Genomic DNA, 23,256 nt, shown 5'->3' with positions numbered 1-23,256 from the left:
AACTTTTTTTCTTTCCGTCCCTGTAATTTTATTAAGTCTTAATTAAACTTTCTGCATTTAAATTAGTTTACATTAATGTCACACTGTCTTATTATGTGTATATTGACAGACACTAACGGGGATTTGATCAGCCTAATCCAGCTGTATGTAATTATGTGCCTTCTCCTTAAATAATTGCAAACAGAGACTATCAATCATGGCAGGAAAGCCTGCTGCTTTATTATAACGTGGGATTGTTTAGTGAAATGTAATAAGACTTCAGGTTTAAGCTGGGGAGTAAACAGAATGAGATTTTAATGAGACCAGTGATAGGAAGAAAAAACTCTCCCCACCCATCCTGTGTCGCAAATCTCAGTTCTTATCTCCCCTTTCCCCCCTGTAAAAAAGGTGCCCTGATTGCATTGTTGTCACGCTGATGTTGAGACCATTTCTGTAATTTGAAAGGAATTTGGGAAAGGCACAGATTTCTGGCTGCTGGAGGAAGAACTGCAGCCTAAACCTGTGGTGCTGTTCCAATGCAGGGTGGAGGTTTTTATTTCATTCATTGATAACTTGATTACCCGGATCAAACGGGAGCGTGTGGAAGGCAACAGAGGTGGGAATGAGATCTGCCAAGCGGCAGCGCTGCACAAGCTCTAAAACACCTGCCCTGCTTGGAAAGAAGTCAGTGAGGGAGTGACACAGGCACCCAACTCACCGATTCTATTTGGGTTGATTTCTATGTGATTTAGTTACTCTGCAGCACCACGTGGCACGTGTACGAGCAGGGAGAGCCAGGCATGGTGCCAGCAGCCTTTCCTCAGCCTCCTACTGGAAAACCCTGGTGCCAAGAAAAGCCTGAAAAACCAGAACTTCAGACGAGGCCTGAAGGGGGTGAGTTTGAGATCAGAACCCCTCGTTCAGCCTGCTCTGCCATTGCATCCAGCTCACTTTAAATCTGTGAATACCTTCCTGAAATACAATGCTGTGTCACCATCAGTGCAGTGCAGGCCATTTTCCCCTCCAGCACTATCTCAGGAGGGTTTCAGGAGACCAAGTAGGCGTCTGTCTTGCTTTACTGTGGCAGACAGTTGTGTATGGAAGGGGGAGATTTCCCTTAGTGCCTGCTGAAGAAACAAGCTGTTTCACAAATAGTTGGAGCCCTGTGTACACAGATTGTGCTGTGGTCAGGAAGTACAGATGGTGTTTCTCGATGGTCTCCTCTACCTTGGGAGCTGCTCTTCCAGCTTTTCTCTTCTGTAGGTCCTGCTCCATCATCCCCTCCCCGGTGAACACACACCCCCCTCCTGCCCCACGGCTCAGCCCTTGCCTTTGGGGTTTTTCTGGGTTTAGATTTAACAGTCCGTTCTTGCTGTGGGCATGGATTTTTTTGCCTGCCAAGTTTCAGCCTGGACTGAATTTTCTGTGCCAAACTTTTAACGACAGTAGGACGACAATGAAAAGGGGTGACAGTCCCTCAGGTCTCCTGTTTGCATTACAAGACTGTAACATCGGGCTTCGGCCTCGCTGGTGTTCTGCTTGCTCTGTGTCTCAGGTGTCCCTTTCTAACACGTGTATAGTGATGCTGGCCCACGGAGTGACTTTGGGAACCCAGTAGTTTGACCAGGAGAAGTGCTGGATCATAGGAAAAGTGTGTTTCCCATCTAGGTCCTCCTCAGCTCCAAGGACGAGTGCTGCTACCCTCTGGTGACGGTTCCACTTGAGGTGTGAGTTGGCAGCGACAGTCCAGGTCTGGGTGGGCTTGTGACCCCCACGCAGCTGTGCTGGAAACCAGAAATGGTATTTTCACACCAGACTCCTGTTGCTGCACCTTCTTACAGATGCCAAACGCTTGGGGTTGGTTTGGGAGAGCAGCACATAAATTTTGAGGAGCTCTGACACCAATGACTCATTTATTTCTATTTATTTATTTAGTGTTGCTATTTAGAAACTGACTAAATTTCTGTAGGTACATTGGAAAGATAAATGTTTTGTATCCAAAGGAGCCTTGTCAGGAACAGCTGGGAAAATTACTTTTTAAGAAAACAGCTGAGCAAACACATAATATCAAGTCATATGCAAGGTGCTGTGGTTTGCTGCATTTATGTGCAACATCGTCTGAAGCTCTATAGATGGAGAATGGCAAACTCTTCTCCTGCAGCCTCCCCTAGGAATTGAATTCATGCAGTGACAGAAATTATGTGTTTGTTTTTCTCGTGTTTTCAGTAAACAATGGCATTTCTTCATTGGATTTGCCTGTTGCAAAAGTTGTCTCCGTGCTTTATCTACAAAGGAAAATATGGGTTATTTATCCACCTGCTCATGGAGCAAAAGGACTTGCCTTTTTATTTATTTATTTTTTAATTGAATTCTGTTCTGTTTCTTTGCTGCATTCAGGGCAGAGAGGATTGCACTGCGACACCGTATGCGCCAAAAATACCGTCACCTCGTCTGCGTGTAACAATGCCTTCCCAGAGGCAGAGATCCGCGGCTTTTTGTTTCTAATACAGATTACTCCCTATTTCCAAGTCTTCAGAATTGTGAAAATCATATTGAAATAGCTTTCTGCTTTGGTGGCCTTGCTCTCTCTGACTTTCTGGCAGCACTCAGTGCTGGCTTTCATTTTCCAAACGCTGTGAGTCGCTTGGAGACTCTCGAAGCTACATTTACAGTAAATGTGATGTTGCAGTAATGATGGGTCAATTCAGATTTCGGTCTGTAATTTGGAAAAAAAGCCACCACCCTTCACTAAAAAATAATGTTAAACTGACTTCAAACAGCATCTTAATAGTGCCATGTTGTTATGCGCGTAATTAAAGCTTTTACCCTTGAAAACAGGGTTGTTTGGGTTTGCTAATCATATTTCCTTGCTACAGTCAAATAGACCGAGGTAATTTTTTTATGATATTAAGAATTGGCCTCATGCTGTAACATGAAAATCCGTTTTTCACAGAACATCAACAGAAAAATTCTCTTAATGCTTTTCTTCATTCTTAGCACACTCTGAAATCACGAGGGACAGTGTCACCGAAACATGCTGATCTCAAATTCAGCGTTGTGAGCGTTGTCTTCAGCTGTGTATCGGTTCTGCTGGGCATCCTCTGTTTAAAGGGAACGAGCTGGGTGGCCCAGAGCGTGTGACAGGGCAGAAGCCAGAGCCATTTGTGTGGCTCTTCCCTGCAGAGCCCTTGCTCACTTGGGTTGCTCTTCTTTCGTTAGGGGCACGGCTTGTACAAATGAAAAGTTTCTTTATTTTAAGCAGGTCATCATCATTTCCCCTTGTTAGTGCTCGCACAGAGCTGTGTTTTGGTACCAAAAAGGAAAAGGCCAAAAAGGCCAACAGCATCCTGGCCTGTATCAGGAGCAGCGTGGCCGGCAGGACTAGGGAAGTGATAGCCCCCCTGTACTGGGCACTGGTGAGGCCTCACCTCAAGTACTGTGTCCAGTTTGGGGCCCCTTACCACAAAAAAGACATTGAGGTGCTGGAGCGGGTCCAGAGAAGGGCAACCAAGCTTGTGAGGGCTCTGGAGCACAAGTCTTATGAGGAGAGGCTGAGGGAGCTGGGGTTGTTCAGCCTGGAGAAGAGGAGACTGAGGGGAGATGTTGTTGCTCTCTACAACTACCTGACAGGAGGGTGTAGAGAGGTGGGGATCGGTCTCTTCTCCCAAGTCACAAGTGATAGGACAAGAGGAAACGGCCTCAAGTTGCACCAGGGGAGGTTCAGATTGGATTAGGAAAAGATTTTACACTGAAAGGTTTATTAAGCATTGGAATGGGCTGCCCAGGGAAGTGGTTGAGGCACCATCCCTGGAGGTGTTCAAAAGCCAGGTTGACATAGTGCTTAAAGACATGGTTTAGTGATGGTTTTTATCCGAGTTAGGTTGGTGGTTGGACTAGATGATCTTAAAGGTCCCTTCCAACCAAGACAGCTCTATGATTATATGAACTCCCCTGCAACTGGGATGTTCACTTCATCACGGGGCTGCTGTCGTGTTGCTGAAAGTGGGTTGGCTGGGGAGGTTTGGGGGAAGGAGGGAGGATGTGACTGGGATTAAAGCGTTCGGTTAATCCTCTGGGCTGGCTTGCTCTTTAGGGTTCAGCTCTCCCAGTCAAATTGGCAAATCTCTGCTCTATCCATCTTTGTCACCCACACAAGTGATTACACAGAACGTTTTGCTCCTTTAGAGCCTGTCAAATAATGGAAGATTTTTTTAAACTATTATTTTACATTTTGTGTTTAAAATGGAGTGTAATGAGTGTGCTTGAATGTGAGGGAAATAATGCTGGACAATCACCTCTGCAGTTGCATAAAAGCTGTTACAATCAGGTTTTTTGTTTTTGTTTTTGTTTTTGTTTAAAAAGCCCCCTCAGAGCCAGGTTCTCCAGACATTAGGTGCCTGACGTGCCTGACACACACAGGAGCAGATTTAGCTTCTGTCTTGGTGTGGGAGTTGGGAGCAAATTGGTCTAAGTGCTTGTGTAAATCCTACCCTGGTAGCAGCCATCCAAAGGGATGAAGATGTTCTTCATAAAAGATGTAAAGATCGATATTTTTCTGCCTTTACACCTGCCAGGAGTGAAACACAAGGAAAAAAAAAGGTGTCAGAGCTGGACCTGTGTGGATGGAAAGGCTGCGAGCAGGACAGAGGGAACAGAGGTCTCTGGAGACCCCATCTAGAGCTCCGAGCACAAGTATTCCTCTTTGTAACTCTCCCAGGCTCCTACTGAAACACATTATAAATTCCCATTTAGCTGCACCTCTAAGCTGGCCACATCACCTTAGTGACCTTGCTGATGCTTCTCTAGCAGTGGCCAGACCTTACACTGCAGGAAAGAAAATTCTCCATCCAAAATGGGGTATTTCACCTCGAGGTAAAATCAGTTGTGGAGTAATGATAAAAAAAATAAATCTGTATTCCATGGGGTAGTCTGAAACGAGTCTTGGCCTTTATTAAATACGACCCAGGGTTTGTGTGACAGCATTACGTGCAGTTCAGTCATTTATTAAAAAAAGACCCAAAACATTTGCATGGTTTCAAAGGTAGGAAATAACATTTATCTGTTGCGTAGGCTCCGCTCTAATTAAGGTTAGAAGCGAGAACAGTATTACTTCAGCCAACTTGTTGGTCTCAGGCTGGGGCAGCAGGTCAGGTTTCCTTCTGCTGTGCCAGGAGCTGCCACCTCCTTGCAGTGGCCTCCAGCTCTACCACAGTGAAGCTGAAGTTGCCCGAGGTGAGGGGGGATTAAAGCCTCGTGTGCAGGAGACCCTGCAGAGCCGCTGTGTCCCACCTGCTGGCACCATGGAAGTGCTCCGTGGCCGGGGGCTTGGGCAGCACTGTGAGGGACAATCCTCTCTCACTGGTGGGAAGAAGGATGGTCTTTATCACGAGGCCTGGTTTAATGACCCCTCAGCACTGAGACCCGGTTCCCTGCTGCCCAGGCTTCCCCTTGCCCCTTGGGTTCTCACCTTCTCCTCATTTCCACCTCGTTGGTTCAACTCTTCTTCCAGCCTCCCTACAGCAGCTCTGGCTGGGGTACCCTAAAGTAATCAGCCCAGTCGTGGAAATAAGTAACAAGCTGATAAGATTTTGGGGTTTAATTCTTCTCGACTGATACCGGTGTGTCCCAGTGATTGGGAACTGCTGGCAGGCAATTTGAGTACAGTGTGTCCTGACTGACTGCTGGTCTGTTGCTTGTTTTTCGTTTGGGTATTCATTTTTTAATGTATGAGTAACATCCATGGCCCTAGGGGAAAATTTAAATGATAAAACTTAATTCTGGTCAGATTGTTTGAATTTCAAGATGTGCTGTTCCAGAAGTGTTACAGTCTCACTAGCAGGTTAGACCAGGTTAATCCAAATTGGCTTGCAAACACTTGTAATTTGGGATTTGGAGAAAAAAATTACTCAGCTTAACGTGGCTAATACATTCATGCCGTAAGGTTGGTGATAATTAGTTCTTTAGGCGTCTAGACTTGCGATTACACTCAATGCAGATAAAGGAAATCTTTTGTGCATGTCTTGCAAGTAGAGGGAGATGCAGAACTCCAGGACTGTAGCGGAGTCAGGGCTGCCCTTCCCAGCTCCCAGGAATAGCCCTGAGTAGTGTGAGGAGCTCTTAATTGCTGATTACTAATTGTCAGGGTTAATTTTATAAAAATAAAACAAAACAAAGAGATGTCTGGTTGCCTTATGTTCTGGTTGGAAGATTGTCTACAGGGATACCAGTCCAGCCTTTGGTACAAAAGCACCCCTGCTTACCCGTAGCTGGTGTGCTTTAAGATGCCGGCAAATGCTTCAGCGTTAGTGTGAGGGACTTCAGCAAGTGCATGAATGAGGCTCTGAGCTTGGCTCCTCAAACAGTTCAGAGCAGCTTAACCCAGGAGGTAGAACGAAGAGCACTTTTATATATAAAAAGCAATTTGGATGACGGGCAAGGAGGAATGCAATTGCTCTAGACGTCAAGCCAGCGTACTAAATTTGTGAATTTTTATGATGTTGAAGAGTAATGTCTTTAGGTTTGTCTTCAGTAGCTCGAGCTTTTTAATGTTTTGTTCTGTTTGAAACCTTAGCTCTTCAGTGTCAGGTTGGAGCACTGCAGTGGCAGAGAGAAGAGCTTCTCTCTGTGAAAATGATGTTTCCAACAGCTATACCAAGCCAACGCTCATTTTCTTGACTTGGCAATCGAGATGGTTTCCTTCTAGCCAGCAGATTCCTGCTTTGGGGGGAAACTTTGCTGTAGTGAATTTAAAAACAATCTCGGGATCTCATGCAATTTTATTACCAAATCTTAAATTGTGAAATTCAGACAAGGAAGGTGAAGCTTCAGCCTCTGGATAGTGCCAGGCTCCTGTCACGCGGTTGTGGACTGTGGGTATTGCACTTTTACTAGAGTCTGTTCATCCTTTCTGTGCTCTTACTCTAAACGTCCCAGTGGAGGGACTTCTGACTTTCCAGTAAAAGCAGTAGCTGATCTGGTTTGGTGAGCGTTTCCAGCCTTGGCAGATATTTGGGCCAGGTCGAGTGGTGACTAGAAATAGGAAGCAGCCATAGGAGGATGTGCATGGTCTGTGGCAGAGAGCCCTCTCCTGTTCTGGGGAGACTGGGAAAGGAAAGGAGACTCTCAGCCTCCATTTGAGGAGAAAAAGTGAGTTCTGCACTGGGAGGTAGCTGATCACTGCTGTTGTAGTTCCCAGAAGATTGAAATACCCGTGGGACATCACTTTTTCATTGTCCTTCTGATAGCTACTCGCTCTGAGACATTGTAAATGGGCAGTGCTAACTAGACTGTTAATTGCACCCATCCCAATGCTATATCACAGAATCATATCATTGTCTATGGGTTGGAAGGGACCTTTCATATCATCGAGTCCAACCATTAACCTGACACTGCCAGAGCTACCACTAAACCATGTTCCTCAGCGTCACAGCTGCTCGTCTTTTAAATACCTCCAGGGATGGTGCCTCAACCACTTCCCTGGGCAGCCCATTCCAATGCTGGATAACCCTCTCAGTAAAGAATGTTTTCCTAATGTTCAATCTAAATCTCCCCATGTGCAACTTGAGGCTGTTTCCTCCTGTCCTATCGCCTGTGACTTGGGAGATGAGACCAAGTTTTAGGTAGTTGTAAGAGCAATAAGGTTTCCCCTCAGACCCCAGCTCCCTCAGCCTCTCCTCACAAGACACATTCTCCAGACCCCTCACCAGTTTCGTTGCCCTTCTCTGGACCCGCTCCAGCACCTCAGTGTCTTTCTTGTAGTGAGGGCTCCAAACTGGACACAGAACTTGAGGTGTGGCCTCACCAGTGCTGTGTACAGGGGGACATATGCTTTCCTTCCTCTCTTTGCTTGTGTTTTGCCTCCCCAGTGCCCAGGCAGGGTGAGTACTGGCTGGAGGAGGACGCTGGAGGAGGTAACATGAGAAGATTTGTTCTTGTGGGCCGTGCACACCGCAAGGAACTGAACCCAAACCTTGTAATCCTGGTCCTGACTCACTGCAATTTCTGTATCAGTTTCTCCCTTCCACACTGATCAGTAGGCACCACCTCCCTTCCAGTGAAGCCCATGGGTGGCCGGTAGGAGGCTTGGCAGTGGCAGTGGGTGGCTGTGGCTCCCTTACTCCACTTGCACAACGTGGGCTGCACGATTTCCTCTGGTGCAGCTGAGCACTGGTTCTTAAGTGTCATTTTGTACCAACATGAGCACAGCAGCACGTACAACCCCCCGGCCCTCTCCTGTGGGGGGGAGCCTTGTCTCTCACAACGACTGTCTGACACTGGCAGCAGCACCGGGGCTCCTGGCGGCAGCGGGGGCCTGGCAGCAGCTCCCAGAGACTCCCTGCTTCCATTTTCTGCTTCGGTTAAGACGAACCCTAAGGCTCTTCTCTCTGAAAGCAGGGGGCCAGTTTCTGTGCAAGTCCATCTCTGCCAGCCACAAAGCCAAGCCGCCCCATCCACTGGAAACGTGTTGGGAGGCTGATGCCAGATTCCCAAACTGGAGAGCATCCGCTCGCAGCTCAAGTGGTGCTGACATTTGCGGGAAGGCTTTCTGTTCTAAGCCGTCAGATGTTAGCTAGTGTCTGTAATTAACTTGGTGTAATTTGGCTTCAGAATGAAATATTCATTCAAAAGAGACTTTGGAAAAAAAACATCCTGTTGTTTTTAATGTCTGGGTAGCAAGCGATGCTGCGTAGAGCAAGGCATACATTTATTGTTCGAGAGATGGTTTCATGGCAACTCCTCTGTGTTACTATGGAACACAGAAAGTCCCAAAGGCTTTTACTGTCCATCACTTCTTGGGTCTTGTGAGTAATGGGGATACAAAACCCACTGACGTGTGGTAACAGGGGAGACAGAAAACAATAGGAAAATACTGTAGCCTGAAATGCTCTGGTTTGTCTCATTAACCCAAAGGGCAAATTGGATGCCCCTTCCCTGGAAGTGTTCAAGGCCAGGCTGGATGGGGCTTGGAGCAACCTGGTCTGGTGGGAGGTGTCCCTGCCCATGGCAGGGGGGTTGGAACTCGGTGATCTTTAAGGTCCCTTCCAACTGTAACCATTCTATGATTCTATGATGGGTAAAACTTTATTTTGCATAGGAGTTTTTCTAGAATTTGGTTATAAAGCATGTGACCAGAGCAGGACGACAATGACATGAAAGTGGTAAAACAGATTTCTTTCGCCCCAAAGGAAATTTCTTCACCGAAAGGGTTGTCAAGCATTGGAACAGGCTGCCCAGGGAAGTGGTTGAGTCACTGTCCCTGGAGGTATTTAAAAGAAGGGTGGACGTGGTGCTGAGGGACATGGTTTAGTGATGGACTTGGCAGTGTTAGGTTGGACTCGATGATGTTAAAGGTCTTTTTGAACCTAAATGATTCTATGACATTCAGAAGTTAGAGAAGTGATAAACAACGAGACCAAACCAGAAACCAATAGGCTGCAGGAGGCGAAATGCCAAAGGCTCGACCAAATAATCAGGAAGCTGAAGATTTGCTGAGAAGTAGCAGTTATGAAAGTTTCAAAATGAAGTAGATGAAATGAAATTTGAAATGAAGTTTTGAACTTTATTGAAATGAAGTTTGATGAAAAGACTGGTACAGGGCTCCATCCAGTTCCTATTTATCTCCCTGCTGTGAAGTTCACTGAGCACCTCTGGTCTCCACATCTGTTCTAATGCTGCAGCTTGCAGAAGGAATTGGTTCTTTCTAAGACTTGAACTTTATTGTCTGCTCTTTTGAAAATCATCCCAGTCACCAAGATTTCCCCTTTACTCTTTATCAAAACTGAAATGAAGTGTTTGCCTCAGAGTCCAGGTTGAATTGGCAAAGTTTATGATCAGAAAAAACAACTGCTTGACAGGTGTGTGCACATGGGGTGTAGAACGGGTGAATCCAGCTGAACCCCGAGATCCTGTCACACTTGATGGCTTTTGTTGTTGTTGGGTTTTATTCAGATTGTATCCAGGAAGGACCATGTGAAGACAGAAATACTGATCCATTGATTTGCTCTTGGTTTCCCAGTATCACATGGTGGCTCCGATGGTCTGGTCGCTTCCATAAATTTGAGTTAGTAGAGTTTTTTGACGTTTTGCCCTGAGTGATGCAGTGTCTCACCAACCAACTGGGCTGGGGGAGACTGGCAGCAGGTTGGTGCTGTTATGGGAAAGGATGAAAACCCCTCTGTAGTCACGTGTAACCTCTAGGTGGGGATTCTTGTTTTGACCGTGAGCGTTTTAGTTCAGTTTCGCTTCTGTGGCCAGGCTGACCAAGAGGGTTGAGTGCTAACATCAAGAGAAAGCATCCTACTTTCAGGGAAAACCACTTCTCTTTTTTTTAAAGAAGTAGTCATAAGACAACGCGTAACGTAGACCAGAGGTGACACACGGAGAGGAAATCATGTCTGGGGTGACCTGAGTGAGCTTTGCAGCTTTGCTTGGTGACACAAGCTCCTCACCGACAGCAGGGCGCTAAAATCATCTTATGGTTTGATACGAAGACGGAGGGAAGAAAAGAGGCAGTGACATTAACCCGTTGATTTCTTCATGTGTTTCCTTCTGAGCACGGGTGGGAGTAACGGAAAAACATCCGTTCATAGTTTACTTTCAATTCAGCTCATTATGTGGCACCAGTGATTGTCACCCTCCCAGTTTGGGTTAGGTACATCCGCCCTGGGTCCCAGTGTTGTGCCACAGCAGAGATGGGGAATATGGCGAAGAGGAAACCAGCCAGAGAGTTGGCATCCTCCGTTCCCTCCCACACCGTCGGTGACTTACATAGTGGTGGGTAGCTTGGGGGCAAAAAACTTAAAGGATGGAAGTATTAAGCACCTACTAATGGTCCTCATTTTAGAGTGACTTTCACCTTGTGCGGTGTTTTTGTTAATCCGCTGTATAGATACTTCTGCTTTTAAAAATTGGTTTAGTAGGTGCTTCAGAGCAACGCCCTTATTAACGATGGCTCGTTTACCCAGTGATGTGTCACCAGGCTGCTTGTCACTTGGCATCCTTCTCTCATAAAAATGAGAGCTGTAATGAGTGACAGCACTGGGTCACGGTACCATTTTGACTTTGTTCGATGGCAGCAGAGCCATGAGAGCGAGTTAAGCAGCTCTTTCCCCACATTTCTTCCTGCTGGAATTCCCTTTATTCCAATGAATACCTGGTGAGGATGATCAATGCTTGATGCTTCTCCTTATAGCAGGGGGTGTGTTTGTCCCTCCTTGTTCCTTAGGTTTGTGGGGAGCCACAGACCTTTAGTGGGAGCTGCTGGGGTGGCCGGTGCTCTCTGTTGGCACAAGACCAGATTGGATGGGACTTTGAGCAACCTTCTCTAGTGGGAGGTGTCCCTGCCCATGGCACAGGGTTGGAACTAGGTGATCTTTAAGGTCCCTTCTAACTCTAACCTTCTAACACTCTAACCAAGAAGGCTGAGGGGAGACCTTGTTGCTCTCTACAACTCCCTGAAAGGAGGGTGTAGAGAGGTGGGGGTCGGTCTCTTCTCTCAAGTCACAGGCGACAGGACAAGAGGAAATGGCCTCAAGTTACGCCAGGGGAGGTTCAGGCTGGATATTAGGAAAAATTTTTACACAGAAAGGGTTATCAGCCATTGGAATGGGCTGCCCCGGGAGGTGGTTGAGGCACCATCCCTGGAGGTGTTCAAAAGGCAGATTGACATAGAGCTGAGAGACAGGGTTCAGTGATGTGTGGCTTTGTTTTGTTTTTTTTTAACAGAGTTAGGTTGATGGTTGGACCAGATGATCTTAAAGGTCCTTTCCAACATAAATGATTCTATGATTCTATTCCTCGATTCTGTGAAGACTGATTCATGTTATGTTCGTTAAGCCTTTAGCCATGTTGTCTCGGTGGCCTCAGAGGACAAAGTGTGGGGTGCTGGGCTTTGTTTCTGGCCCAGCAGAGTGCAGGGTCCGTGCTCTGGGGCAAACACACGCGCCCTGATGAACGGCTGGAGTTTTCAGGGGGAAAGTGTTACTGGTGATGAGCTGGACGAGTGCTCTGCCATTCCTTGCCTTGAAAGAAGCTGCACAGATACTGGTGCCAGTTGGATAAAAGATTTGCCAAGTGGAACCGCAGATGGTTTTAGTAACTAGAGTACCTGTAGCTCTTGCTCAAAAGATTTGTTTTTTCCCCTTGTCTTGCAGTTCCTTGCACAGCCCACCACTTGAAGGAGAAGGAATTCTTCAACCTTTTGTTTCCAAAGACCTTGGACTGGTTTCCGCCGCTCAACTCCCTGTTTTGGTGAAGGCAAGATCCAAAGAGGAGGATGAGGCAGCTGAGAGGAAAACCCAAAAAAGAGACCTCCAAAGATAAAAAGGAGAGAAAACAGGCGATGCAAGAGGCCCGGCAACAGATCACCACCGTGGTGCTTCCCACGCTGGCCGTGGTGGTGCTGCTGATCGTCGTCTTCGTTTATGTCGCGACTCGTCCCAATACAACCGAATGATGCAGCTTTTCAGACTTTCTAGCTTTGGGGTATTAATAATTTTATCCCGAGCCAAAAGGAACTCTCTGCCACTCTTCCAGTGCTTCACCAAGGAACTCGCTGGTATTTTCAGTCTGTCTCTTGGTTGGGGTCCCGCAGGTTCTCTTTGGGAATGTAACAAAACGTATTAGCGGCCGAGCCTGTACGTTTTATGGTCCGGTTCATGTGCCTTTCAGAACTTTCCAATGGTGTTTTTTCTTAAATCTGTTTGAAGCTCTATATTGTAAAAGGAAATGGTGTCCTGCTATAAATTTGTTAAAAAAAAATAATAAAAATAAATCAGCTTTCAGCTTTTATCCCTGTTACGGATAATGTTGCTCCCGTGAGCTCTTGTCTGCCTGTTTCAGAACTTCCAAAGAAGTACAGTTCTTCTTTTTACTTACTGTCATATGAAGTGCTTTGATTCAGAAAGGATATATTTATTTTTTGAATAAAAGAGAGAAGTCTTACTTGCGATCTTCAAATTATTTTGCAAAAAAAATGTGACTTATTGTGAAAGCCTACGTTGTGTAATATTTTTTTTTTCATTAAACACTATCTCGTTCACTCGAAAGGAGTTGCTTTTTGTGGGGTGATGCCAACATGCAAAGGGAACGCGTCAGGATCCAGCAGGAGGAATCCCACACAAGTTGGAAAGGGAGATTCTACCAGTTTACGGTGAAGTAAAAACAAGCTACATAAACACAGGAAGTTGTTTATCTGAATGTTTAATATTTAAATCTGTATAAGTGGCAATAAAAAGGTGATTTTTGGATACAGCCCTTGATATTTTTTTTTTAAATTATTCTTTTTTTAAAGGAAGGAGAAGCACCGTTATTATAACTTGGGTCTCTGCTGAAGGGAGCTGCTGTCCTCTGACACCCCCTCTCCCCCCTCACTTAACCAAGCTGTGAGCACGGCGTACAGTTCTGTTCTAGGAAACCAAGCTATAGATTCTGATCAAAATGCTTCAATAACCCCCTATTCTTCTACGGCCCTTTCTCAGCCAAATATTTTAAGGCACTGGGTAAGCACCAACCTTCAGGAGACCGGGGAGGGAACTGGAGGACTTGGCTGCTGCTTGAACACAGGCCGAGCGAGGGGGGACGTGATGCCACAGCAGGAAATACTTCTGTGCTGGCAAAGAGCCCTCAAATCTGTACTTCCCATGCTCTTTGGGCACAGGGATTGTCCCAGCGAGGCCAGTGGGACTTTCTTACCCGTGCCAGCGCAGGGCCGTGCCTGGCTTCCCGTGTGCACCTGTGCATTGCTGCTGTGCAGAGCCCCTCTGCACACCCCAGCCGGGTGTCACAGGACACAGCAGCCCCCTGCAGCGCTACGGGCTGGGGGCAGAGCTGGAGCTGCCCGACAGAAAAGGACCTGGGAGTGTTGGTCGACGGTCGGCTGAACATGAGCCAGCAGTGTGCCCAGGTGGCCAAGAAGGCCAATGGTATCCTGGTCTGTATCAGGAACAGCGTGGTGAGTAGGGCCCGAGAGTTGATCATACCCCTGTACTCGGCACTGGTGAGGCCTCACCTCTAGTGCTGTGTCCAGTTTTGGGCCCCTTACCATAAAAAAGACATTGAGGTGCTGGAGCGGGTCCAGAGAAGGGCAATGGAGCTGGTGAGGGGTCTGGAGAATAAGTCTTATGAGGAGAGGCTGAGGGAGCTGGGGTTGTTCAGCCTGGAGATCAGGAGGCTGAGGGGAGTCCTTATTGCTCTCTACGACTCCCTGACAGGAGGGTGTAGAGGTGGGGATCAGTCTCTTCTCTCAAGTTACAGGCGAAGGGACAAGAGGAAACGGCCTCAAGTTGCACCAGGGGAGGTTCAGACTGGATACTAGGAAAAGTTTTTATGCACAAAGGGTTATCCAGCATTGGAATGGGCTGCCCAGGGAAGTGGTTGAGGCACCATCCCTGGAGGTGGTCAAAAGACGGGTTGACATGGTGCTTAGTGACTTGGCTTAGTGATGGTTTTTGTCAGTTAATGGTTGGACTTGGTGATCTTAAAGGTCCCTTCCAACACAAATGATTGTATGATTCTATGACAAATACCATAGACGAGCAAATGCAGTTCCCTGCAGTGGCCTTTGCCCTCAGGCACGTGTTCCTGAACTGCACATGATCCATGGCCAGCTGTTACCCAACCCTGCTCAGATGGGACAGACACCCGGTGATGCTGGGACGACCAGCGGTGCCCCTGCTGTGGGTAGTGCCTAGAATGAAGCTGGCCCGACTGAAAACGAGCTGTGCTTTGGTAAGAGAACCGCTTCCTTCAGCCAGAGAGATCTGAAATGATGCATCTGGAGAGTAATTGCTCCGTCTGTGTCATCTCCCAGCTGTTTCTCTTCTCCCGGGCACTAAACCCTTTTTGTCCTATTTTTATTTGCCCCTCGGTAGGGGGTGGCTGTGAGGGAGCTCTGATTGCCCTTCTTGGGGAGGAGGGGTTCAGCTTGAATAAAATCTGTGCCTGGGGAAGTGAATAAATTGGTGTGTGTAAATATGTGCGTTCTGCAGGGTGCTTGCCGACTGGAGCATCTAGAATAGAAGGAAACTTCCCACTAACCTCTTCCACAAATTCCTCATCTTCCTCTTCCAGGGATTCCCGACCAAGGTCTCCCTGCCCCTGTTCCTGCTCTGATCCTTCCAGGTGGCTCTGACCAAGTCCCTGTCACTTTCCCATCACAGCAGGTGTCTTTCTGTCTGTCCCAGTGGCAGCGCTTCTTTAGCCATTTATAAAATCACAAATTCATAAAAATTATAAATTTTATAACTTGGAAATACACCCCCGAAACTGTTCAGAGTCCTGATGGGATTTTTTTTTCTCCCTCCTTTTTTTTTCCTGCAAGAGTTGAGGCAGTGACACGTAAGAGCAATTAACTGGCTGATGACAACTAAATAGGTGAAGGCCAGTTGGGTTAGATAATACCCAAGATTACTTCTCTAATGAGATGTTCCATTTCTGCTGCTTCCTCTTACGCTCTCCCCTTGTCTCTTGTCAGCTGCAGATTCTGCAGGTCACAATAATGATCTTTACAGAGCCAAATGTTTATTAATACGAACCTATGGCGTGGTGCTAATAGGAGACGCTGTGTATTTCAGTTCCCTGAAATGTGCGATTTTACTGAGCGCTAATTGAGAGGAAAACAGTGTCAGGCGTTCCGGATTGTTCCTTACGGAGAAGCTACGACTCATTTCACAGTTCGACTCAAAAAAAAAAAATATATTTTTCTCTGGTAAACAATGACGTTGGATTCTGACATTTTTCTACCAAATCCCCTTTCACTCATCTTTGGACGTGAGAACGCGGGGTCGGAAAGATGGCACGAAGCCTCCGTGGACAGAAACTGTCAAAAATCACTGGGAAATAATCGGGAAGTAAATGAATGGCAGTTGCCCAAATGTCAGCTCCCGTGAAGTTCTCAGCCGAAGGTGGAACGGTGGCTCTGGTTTTTTAACTGTATTACTCCAACTGTCAGTCGCCTTCAAAAACGTTTTAGAACTAGGCTTTCGAACCTTTTCCCAGCACACAGTAGCTTGTGGGCAAAATTGAATGATTTATTACAAGCATTTTACCAGAAAACCCACGCTGAGATCCTTCTGCAGCAGTGTCCAATGGTAGGCTTTCCGAGAGTGCTCATTATCGGGTGAAGTCATTAAAAACCTGCCATTGCCTTCTGAGAAATCAAGTTATAGAAGCAATTTTTTAAAAGCAGTTTTTCAAAGCATAAATCAAGTCAGAGTCACAGAATCCCAGAATGATATGGGGTTGGAAGGGACCTCTGGAGATCATCTGCTCCAACCCCTCTGCCAAAGCAGGTCCACCCAGAGCAGGTTGCACAGGAACATGTCCAGGTGGGTTTTGAATGTCTCCAGAGAAGGAGACTCTCCCACCTCTCTGGGCAGCCCGTTCCAGTGCTCTGCCACCCTCAAAGTAAAGAAGTTTCTCCTCCTGTTTAGGTGGAACTTCTTATATTCAAGTTTGTGCCCATTTCCTCTTGTCCTGTCACTGGGCACCACAGAAGAAGGTCCGGCCCCATCCTCTTGACACCCACACTTTTTAAGTATTTATAGGTGTTGATCAGATCCCCCCTCAGCCTTCTCTTCTCCAGACTAAAAAGACCCAAGTCCCTCAGCCTCTCCTCGTAGCAGAGGTGCTCCAGGCCCCTCAGCATCTTTGTAGCCCTCTGCCCCTGCTGTACCTGTCAAATACTTAAAAATCAAGGTTTGAAGGGAGTTTTATAAATGTCCTCGAAGTGCTGAGAAAATAAAGGGATGGTGTCGAGTGTTCTCGTGGTGGGTACATAAATGCCCATCTCTGTTATCAATGTCTGCAGCCCCACAGAACCAAGGGTGAGAAGCAGGGGCGCTGCCCGTGCTCTGAAGGAAGAACCACACCTGTTCTCAGAACTCAGAGAAATTGGCTCTGGGTTTTCTGTTTCAATCCGTCTACAAGAAAATGTTTCCTTATTCACAGCCTGATGTTCAGAAAAACAGCAGTTTTAAATACGTGCTGCAGAGAAACCGCACCGTTCTTTTTTCAGACTATTTGTGTTCAGTGCCCAGGTGGTGCATCTCCAGGCTTCAACCAAAACAAGTCTTGTCACGGTGCTGGGGAGACCTTATAGTGGCCTTCCAGGGCCTGAAGGGGACTTGGGACAGATGGGGAGGGACTCTTCATCAGGGAGTGGAGTGATGGGACCAGGGGTAATGGTTTTAAACTGAAAAAGAAGAGATTTATATGAGATATTAGGAAGAAATTCTTTACTGTGAGGGTGGTGAGACACTGGAACAGGTTGCCCAGAGAAGCTGTGGATGCCCCATCCCTGGAAGTGTTCAAGGCCAGGCTGGATGGGGCTTTGAGCAACCTGGTCTGGTGGGAGGTGTCCCTGCCCATGGCAGGGGGGGTTGGAAGTCAATGATCTTTAAGGTCTCTTCCAACCCCAACCATTTTGTGATTCTAAATAATCCCTACATCTGTCACAGAGGTTCAGTGAGGGGGTGCTTTAGGGCTGTTCTTTGCAGGTGGACATGTTCTCACAAGGTTCCTGGGCACACTCACTCCTCCTCAGTCTGTTCCAAAGCCCGTAGTGGTTTGGGGCAGAGCAGATCAGAGGAACAAGCCCATCGGTGTGTTGCTTTAGGTAGGGCGGCAGGAGTGCAGCGTGTCACTGTCTGGGGACATTGCTCAATCCACTAGTGGAAATTTAGGTGTAGCACATTAAATTACAGCCTATTTATGGCTTTGAGGGTGTCCCGGTGATTAAATAGTAACTTGGACACAGTGAACTTTGAGATGTGAACCCTATGGTGAGGGAAAAAGAACCCATGGTTCCCACATTGGTTTGGCCAGTTCACACGAGCTCTGCCATGAACAACCTTTAACCCGGCATTTCCCAGCAGATTGGTGTGTCTGAGGAGAAAAAAAACCTCCCTGGCACAAGGCAGTTGGTGTAAAATCTAGTGGATACCTCTTTTGCATAGAAAGAAATTAAAAGTTGGAAAAAAGTGACCTTATCACTCTCTGCAACTACCTGAAAGGAGGGTGTGGAGAGGTGGGGGTCGGTCTCTTCTGCCAAGTCACAGGCAATAGGACAAGAGGAAACAGCCTCAAGTTGCATCAGGGAAGGTTTAGATTGGATATTAGGAGAAATGTCTTCACTGAAAGGCTTGTCAAGCTTTGGAATGGGCTGCCCAGGGAAGTGGTTGAGGCACCATCCCTGGAGGTGTTCAAAAGCTGGGTTGACATAGTGCCTAGAGACACGGTTTAGTGATGTTTTTTCTCAGAGTTAGGTTGATGGTTGGACTCGATGATCTGAAAGGTCCCTTCCAGCCTGGACAATTCTATGTTTCTCTGAATGGGGATGCTGTAATTGGCTGCTGCAGGCTGTAAAGCTAGGCAAGAACATAATCCCATTGTCCGTATGGTGCAGGGTAAGGACCTTCCCCTGGTGCCCTTTGCCTCCTTCCAGCTGCCTGGTCTCTGGGAGAGCCACGGGCAGGAAGCAGCAGGAGGGACTGGAGTCCAGCACCCACCCGAGCTGGTGGTGTAAATAAAACTTTGCTGACTGCCCTGACGTACCGCGGGTGTCCCATCACCCGGGGCTCATCTCAATAGATAGTCTCTGATGATGTCTACAGAAGAGCTGGGGAGGGACTCATTATCAGGGAGTGGAGTGATGAGGGGTAATGGTTTTAAACTGAAAAATAAGAGACTTAGATGAGCTATCAGAAAGAAATTCTTTCCTGTGAGGGTGGTGAGACACTGGAACAGGTTGACCAGAGAAGTTGTGGATGTCCCACCCCTGGAGGTGTTCAAGGCCAGGCTGGATGGGGCTTTGAGCAACCTGGTCTAGTGGGAGGTGTCCCTGCCCAGGGCAGGGGGGTTGGAACTCGGTGATCTTTAAGGTCCCTTCCAACCCAAACCATTCTATGACACTATGACTTCTCATCCCCACTGGTGGTCTTTACTCTGGTTTTGAATCATGAAATGGTGATGGGCTTGATTCTGACGTTTCTGTATCACTGCGAAATGAGGAGTTATCACCAGGGACACTATGATAAACCCAAACAGTGGGACAGCAGGGTTTTCTCTATCAGAGTGGAGATCTATTACCCTTTGACTGGGTAAACTGAACTCATTGTTTGAGTTAACACATGGGAAATGCAAGAAAGCCGTGCCGGGGATTTTTCATGTTTATCCATTTTTATGTTCATTTGGCACTGGGTTTTGCTGCTGCTGTTGACGTTCCTCTGGGCATGGCTCAGCGTCCCCACCATCCCACGCCCTCCCACTCCTGCACTCCTAAACTTCCCTTAGAAGAGAGAAGAAACGGTAGGAAGAAAATGGGCTGAACACCCAACTTCCACGTGAGCCACTGTTGAAGATTTCTCTCTAGTTACCGTCATTTCACCGACATCCCCATCAGAGCAGGTTTGGGCAGTGACTGGTCAGCGATGGTCTGACACCTCTTTTACCACCAACTATTTCAAAATTACATCTCGACGAAGCGTGTTGGCAGCTGTGTGTAGTGACCTCTGCTTGTCCTTCAGCGAGAAAAGCTGGTGGCAGCCTGAACTGTTGTTCTTTTTATTTAAAACACGTCTTTCAACTAGGAGCTAAAAAAACATGCTTTTTGGTAAAGCTTTGAAAAATCACAGAAGTCCAGCAGCTCACACGAATTTTCCAATGCCCAGCTATTCACAAAGTAGAACAGAATTTTTTTGTATGTTTTGGATAATCTGTAGCTCCCGAACATTGCACCTTGTCCTGTCAAATGAATTTATGATAAATAATTCTTTTCTTTTTTCATTTTTATTGATGCTTTCAGGCATTTATAGCCTTGGACCCTCCTGATTATTTCTTTTTTGACAATATACATACATCTCCAATCCCTGTTCATAAAGTGTATCACTCCTCAGTCATCATTATTTCTGTGTCCATCATTCTTTAAGAAGGTTCCACAATGACTTGAAATGTGGTACGCGTTGTACACACTATTTTTGGCGTGATAACACCAGGAATATGTATTTTCCTTCAGAAACTCTCACCAGTTTAATCAAGTTTCTACCTTTCAGTACAGTTCAAGTGCTGAGACCCAGCAGCTCTGCCCGTACCTGGGCAGCAACAGGTTCTTGTTTAAATTGGGGATCATCAGATGAGGAACCCTTGCAAGTTCAGGCTGGAAAGAGGAGGGTGACCTTCCAGGTAAGGATGTCTTAAAAAACCAGCACTTTGATCCATACTGTCTCAGCACATTTGGGGCATAATATTCTTGGAGCAGGACAAGCCAGTAAACAAGGAGGCTTTTCAGATGCAGGTCCTTTGCAGTTTTCAGTGCTTTTCACAGGAGTTTATTCTATGGCGTTACACAAAAGCCAGGCTGAAGCTAACTCTGTTATTTCATTAGCCAAAGTTAGGGGCTTGGCCAGATCTTCAAAAGCTTTAGAATAAAAAACCTTATTAATTTTTTGATAATTTCATTCATTCACTGTATATCATCTCACAGATCTGTGTCATGAGAGGGATCCTCAGGCCTGGACTGGGTTCAGACACAACTTTTCTTTGAAGAACTGGTGCACACTGTCTTGTATGTTTAAATTTCATCGTGGCAGAAGAACCTGGCTAACTGGCCAATAGCCCACATTTTTTTTTTCTCTTGCCTTCCGAAAGACCACATTTTGCTTCATTTTGCTTCGACAGATCTTTCCCAGCTTAAAATCTAGCTTCATTTCCAGAGGCTCCTCAAATTTCTTCATTAGTTCTTTTAAAACTCCCAGATGCATCTCCCCTTAAGCTGAGGATGGTATATATTTAGTTTGTTCAGATGTCCCTCCATCATCTTCTCATTCAGTCCTCGTCCCTCCAGCTGAGTCTAGTAATTTTCCTGAATTTTCCTGTAAAAGGTTCTTTGATTTCCTCATTTTCATTACTCATTTTATTGCAAACCAAGCCAAACTGGTATTTAAAATCTCAGTATTTTGTGTAAGTGTGATGTGGTGTATTTTGTCTTAATGGCAATATAGCTTCCGAAAACAATTTACATTTTTGCTGTGGTCTTGAATATTAACGAGACTTCATTTACTCACAAACTGGAGCTGTTTTGACAGTCTGGTATTATTTTTATCCAGATTTTTCCAGGAAGTTGGCAGCAGTACATGCTGGAAAGCAGTTCTTCAGTATCTTTTTCACTGAAATTGGTGGTTCATCAACACTGTCTGTAATTTCTGTTTCGCTTGCACAGCAATAGAATTCAGTATGAATTGCAAATAAAAGGAATCTCAACATTATGCAGTTTTTTGGCACATGGAGTTGAATTAACTCTGCTCAGTTTTATAATGTTTTCCTATGTTGTAGAAAAAAATAAAGAATTTAGGCCCTTACCTAAAACAAATTGCCTCTCTCTTATGAGGAGAGACTGAGAGAGCTGGGACTCTTTAGTCTGGAGAAGAGAAGGCTGAGGGGTGATCTTATCAATGCTGACAAGTATCTCAAGGGAGGGTTGAAAGAGGAGGGAGCCAGACTCTTTTCAGTGGTTCCCACCGAGAGGACGAGGGGCAACGGGCACAAGTTGGAACATAAGAGGTTCCACTCAAATATGAGAAAAAACTTCTTCACAGTGAGGGTGACAGAGCCCTGGAACAGGCTGCCCAGGGAGGTTGTGGAGTCCCCTTCTCTGAAGATTTTCAAGACCCGCCTGGATGCAGTCCTGAGTAACATGCTCTAGCTCTAGGCAATCCTGCTTCAGCAGGGGAGTTGGACTAGATGATCTCTATGGTCCCTTCCAACTCTAAAATTCAGTGAAAATTCAGTGAAAATTCGGTAAAGTTAAAGGTTTTTTCCCTATTTCAATGTAGTTAAGCAATGAGCCAGCAGAGTATCTAAACATCGGTACCAAAACAGGTGCTTTCAAAGACTGAATTTAAAAGTTATAAAGTATTAATGTAAAGGATGTAAAGCACCTGAGATCAGGCTCTGCCCCAGGTGAATTCTATAGGTCTGGCAAAAGAGGCAACATGGGTGGCTTCAAAATCTGTGCTTTGTCTATTTATGTTCCCCTCACGGACCTGCAGGGCTTAAAGCGTAAGAAAGAGCGAGCTCAAACTCCTCATTTCAGGAATCCCAAGGGCTATTTCTATAGCCAAGAATAACCAGAGCATAGATAAGCTCTTTATGCTGGGAGCTATGACATGGCTAAAGGCTCCTATTATTCTTGTTCTGTGCAATCTAGAGAATTTCTCTTGGCTGATTATATTTTCAAGGGAATAATTCCAGTGATTAGCCCTCCGTACATCACAGAATTGAAAGTATCTTACTTAATTCACAGTGCTGTTACCGAGTCTCTGCTACACACTATTTAACTAGGAAAAAACCAACCTGTATATTTTAGAATACGTTTAGAGTACGATCTTTTCTAATACAGTCAATTTACAATATACCTGAATATGTGGGATAGTGATCATCTTACTGAAACCTTGGTGTTAAAAATACCTGTGATTGGCAACGTGCCTGAACACATGAAGCAACCAGTTGCAGATTTCAGTTCTGAGAAACCCATGGGTGATTACTTGGTTTTATTTCCTTAGTTGAGGGACTGGCTTTCCTGTACCCTGGCATATCTTTTTAGAGTGTTTTCAGAATGTCTTTGCAGTTCCTCAAGGTGCGAATTTAAACGTTCTTCAAGCTCTCTTGTATGTTTCTCCTCCTCTTGAAGGAACTTCTCTGTTGTTGCAAGGAAGGACATCTCAGGAGGATACTAAACAATGAACAGAAAATCATAGTTAGTAAAAACCAGCAAGTGCTGTGACATGTTTGCATTATCAAATTTTACATTTGAAAAACATCTTAACCTATAGCAGTTTATAGTGCTGTAACACTTTATGTCTCTCCAAGAGAACATGAATTTGAGCATACATTTTTAAAGGCATTCAGGAGCCTAAATGACATAATGCGAACATGATGTTTGAATACCTGTGATAGTCACAGCATTAGGATGTAGATTTGCCATTAAAAATTTAAATATGCCATTAGACAGAATTAAGCTGCTCCACAATCTCCAAAGTCTTTGGATCGGCAAGAGGTTATGTTCGTCACTTGTATAATTTAGGCCAGCAGAGAGGACAATAATGTGTTTTTTGGCATTACAGAATATAACTAGTTGAGTACTGCTGATTGCCTCCTGTAATTTTCCTCTCTGCTTCTGTGATGTGATGCTTTCTGAGAAAAGGAAGAAAACCCATGCTCATTTCAGTACTATCAACTTCAAACCCTGATATTCTGGAGAATGTACTAAATTTTATACTCTGC

At 45.8% G+C, this 23,256-nt stretch overlaps 2 protein-coding genes across 3 annotated transcripts in view; one reads left to right on the top strand and one right to left on the bottom strand.

The window, feature by feature from the left end:
* The window catches only part of SMCO4 (single-pass membrane protein with coiled-coil domains 4), a 32,759-nt gene extending 19,734 nt beyond the window's left edge, over positions 1–13,025 (top strand). For both annotated transcript variants that reach the window (XM_014958266.1, XM_014958267.1), the window contains exon 2: positions 12,132–13,025. In XM_014958266.1, the coding sequence (XP_014813752.1) occupies positions 12,254–12,433 (180 nt within the window). In that variant the 5' untranslated portion in view covers positions 12,132–12,253 and the 3' untranslated portion in view covers positions 12,434–13,025. The remainder of the gene's footprint in view (positions 1–12,131) is intronic.
* Positions 13,026–22,531: 9,506 nt separating this feature from the next.
* Positions 22,532–23,256, bottom strand: part of CCDC67 (coiled-coil domain containing 67) — a 43,552-nt gene continuing 42,827 nt past the window's right edge. The window contains exon 13 of the mRNA XM_014958257.1: positions 22,532–22,705. Coding sequence (XP_014813743.1) covers positions 22,532–22,705 — 174 coding nt within the window. The remainder of the gene's footprint in view (positions 22,706–23,256) is intronic.

This window comes from Calidris pugnax, unplaced genomic scaffold (genome assembly GCF_001431845.1).
Source record: "Calidris pugnax isolate Ruff unplaced genomic scaffold, ASM143184v1 scaffold252, whole genome shotgun sequence".
Taxonomy (NCBI): Eukaryota; Metazoa; Chordata; class Aves; order Charadriiformes; family Scolopacidae; genus Calidris; species Calidris pugnax.
Note: the sequence above shows the minus strand (reverse complement) of the source record. Positions and strands in the feature narration are given on the sequence as shown.